The following is a 3,464-nucleotide window of genomic DNA, read 5'->3' on the forward strand; positions in this document are numbered from 1 at the left end:
ATGTTCTCAAAATTGTGCAGACAAAGAAGTTGATGTTTTCAAATTGCGAAGACAAAGCAGTGGCGGAAAAGAGTGGCCACAATTGGATGGCAGAAAGGTGATTACGGGCAAAGGAATGGCAAGGAAAGCTCCTCCCTAAAAAGTGACACTATCCAGAAATCGTGTGCATTGAATCTGTAGATTGGGCATCCATCAAAAATCAGCCGTGCACATTCATTCTATCCACGCCCAGTTGAGAGTGATGATTTGGACCTTACTGGACATGAGCCAATCCAATTTCTGTCATTGATTGGTGAACACATAAACAATATAGGCACATCCGCACATGGCTAGTACTAGTATACATCAAAGAGGGAACTGACAGCTGAATAGCTGATGTAAGCAATACGGAGCATCAGGTCTAAGAAGCAACGAGTCAAAATTGGGGGTTTGGTCGAGCTTTGAACAAAATTGAGTTGATAAACATGATGGATGAGCGAAGTCGAAAACTTATTAAGCTGGGCACCCATGATGAAAATTAAGGAGGAGGAAACGCAGTAGTAGTAACAGTAGCGTACGCAATAAGAGGTTAATAATCAAGAGCCGGGATGCGTTGCGGCTGCTTCAATCTTCTTGGCTTATTCCCTGGTGATTCCTCAGCGCGTCGGCGGGCAGGTGCGGCGGCGGCTACTTCTTGGTGAGGACGGCAACGGTTCCGTCCTTCTTGGCGACGATGACGGAGGTGGCCATGCCGAGGAACATGCCGTGCTCGACGACGCCGGTGATGCGGAGCAGGCTGTCGCTGATGGCGCGGAGGTCGCCGCGTATGCCGTCGTCGAAGAACATCTCGACGATGTGGTTGCCGTTGTCGGTGACGAATAGCTCCTCCTTGCCGTCCCCGGCCTTGGACTTGACGGTCCTGAGCCTGGCGCTGAACCCGGTCACCCCGTCGAACACCTTGCGGACGAGCCCCAGCGTGTAGGCGCTCCCGAAGGGGACGACCTCGACGGGGACTGCGCCCGTGCAGCCGAGGCGCGGCACGAGCTTGGACTCGTCGACGATGACGACGAAGCGGGCCCCGGCGCCCTCGATCATCTTCTCGCGGAGGAGCGAGCCGCCGCGGCCCTTGACGAGGTTGAGGTCCGGGTCGACCTCGTCGGCGCCGTCGATGGAGAGGTGGATCTCGGCGGCGTCGGCGAGCGCGAGCATCGGGATCCCGGCGCGCGCGGCGTGCGCCTCCGTCTTGAGGGAGGTGGGCACGCCGGCGACCCCGCGCAGCGCGCCGCTGCGCAGGAGGTCCCCGAGGCGGTCCAGCGCGTGCGCGGCGGTGGAGCCCGTGCCGAGCCCCAGGGTCATGTTGGAGGCCACCATGGCCACGGCCCGGTGCGCGGCGACGCGCTTGAGGTCCTCCTGCGACGCCGTGGGGGAGGAGGCGGCGTCGAGGGTCCGCGGCGGCGAGGCGGCGCTGCCCATGGTGGGGGGTGGGAAACGAGGGTTTCTTGGAGGGATTGGGGGTAACGGGAGGTGGGGGATTTTGGCGAGGATTGATGGCAAAATGGGGAGTTTTAGGAAAGGAGGCGGCGGGAAAGGGGAGCGGAGGTGAGACGACGATAGGAAGGGATTCGGCAGCATTTATGGGCATCGGAACGCGTGAAAGGTGCGCGCGGCGAATCAGGGTAAGGGCATCCGTGTCCGACGTGGTGTGGTGCTCATCAGATTTTTCATTCCTCACGCACACTGCAAAGTCCAAATGGCTTGGGCCTCCAACATTCTTAAACACACTAGCAGGCTGGATTTTAGGTGCAATGCAGCTTTGCCCTCTTTTAGGTGTGGAGCTTACTTATGCTGCCACATAGAAACTTATGGTGCCACCTAAAGTTTCTGTAATTTCCTACAAAACTTTCCATAATCACGGGAAATCAGAAAATGTCATCTTCATCACTACTTTGTTGGAATGCTGAAGGCACTGAGTACAACAACCTTCGCACCAACCAGTTTAACCAAGCATAACTGCAAATGCAACATGCTACATTGCACTCTTCCCCCCTTCCGTAGGAAACTTCCCTTTCTCGATGTCTCCTATCCCCACCCTAGATTACGTTGTATTTTCTCTTCTCGTGCACCATATTTGCTAGGTCGGATATAAGGTACGAAAGAGATGGCGTGAAACTCTTGAATGGAGGATGGAGGGAAACACAACGTCGGTGGTCTAATATAGACTCTTGCTCGGGCGCAATATCAATGCCCACATGGGGAGTTGTTCGGTAAATTCATTTAAGAACTATTGCATTCATGTTGCACACACGGGGATCTTCATACATAATGGATGCATCCACCATCACATAGATGGCATAGGTGTGTAATTTCTTTTTACGATATTCTTACCATCAAATTGTATTGGCCACCTCGACAATTAGTTTCCATTTATTTTCGGACAATAATTAGTATGCATTTAAGAGTTGCAACGTTCAACTAAATCCGTGATCAATTGGATTAAAGTTGGATGGGTGGTCGAGGTTCTTCAAACTAGTACCTTTTATACTGGGACACATGTTTTAGCTTTAAAGTGTAACTTAAGTTATCAATAACACATGGTACCTGTCAACCGCTCTAAAAAATTTCTATTATGTTCATACACATTAGAGCGAATTCCACTTTTTACGTTAGTTTTTGACGTGACTTTTTACGTTAGTTGTTGATATGTTTGTTGTTGATGCACTAATAGTTTCCTCGATGTGGGCACATGTTCATAAATGGAAGAGATTTTCTTATCAATAGTGGAATTCATCCTTACCGTCTTTCATCACTGCATAGTAGTAACTTCTTGTTACCGACTCTCTCCATGCTGATTTACTAAGCAGTTAGGCTTCTACGTACTTTAAGAAAAAACTTTGATCATTAATTTGGTCAATAAAATATGAGATATATGCCACAAAAGTTATATCACTGTAATCATATTCAAAAGAAGTTTTCGTTGGTATAAATTTTGTGGCATATATCTTATATTTTATTGATAAACTAATGGTCAATTTTCTTTAAGTATATGCAGGCCTACTAAACCGGTATGGAGGAGTAATAACGACTGAGTTTGGCTTTTTCCTACACTTTTTCTTAGTAGAAGATTGATCATGGCATTACCTGTACTTGCAGAAAGTTTATGTTTTAGGGCAATGAATGCCTTATTACACTTTTGCATATCATGTAGGAATTCTTGATCTGTGTTTAGATCAACTCCATGTTTTTTGGATTTGTTAGATACTTCTCAACCACTTCATTCAATATGGGCTAGAGTTAGCGTTTTCATATCGCTATAGTATGCTTAGAGTAGCTCCAACCCCCGCACCCCCCACCCCCATTGGGCGTCCGGCGATGCCGTTTTGCCGGCCGAATGGGGGGCACGGAAATTTTAGGGGGGGGGGGGGCATTTTCCCAGCCGCGGCCCCCATAAGGCCTCCCAAACCGGCCACTTTGAATATAAATCGTTC

The 3,464-nt window shown here is 49.4% G+C and overlaps 1 protein-coding gene across 1 annotated transcript; it reads right to left on the reverse strand.

Moving 5' to 3' along the window:
- Window positions 1–472: 472 nt before the first annotated feature.
- Window positions 473–1,459, reverse strand: LOC124674999 (probable ribose-5-phosphate isomerase 2). Its single transcript, XM_047211059.1, has one exon. It carries the CDS (start codon window positions 1,450–1,452, stop codon window positions 667–669), a length of 786 nt encoding a protein of 261 aa, XP_047067015.1. The 5' UTR covers window positions 1,453–1,459; the 3' UTR covers window positions 473–666.
- Window positions 1,460–3,464: the final 2,005 nt, after the last annotated feature.

Source organism: Lolium rigidum, chromosome 7 (genome assembly GCF_022539505.1).
Source record: "Lolium rigidum isolate FL_2022 chromosome 7, APGP_CSIRO_Lrig_0.1, whole genome shotgun sequence".
Taxonomy (NCBI): Eukaryota; Viridiplantae; Streptophyta; class Magnoliopsida; order Poales; family Poaceae; genus Lolium; species Lolium rigidum.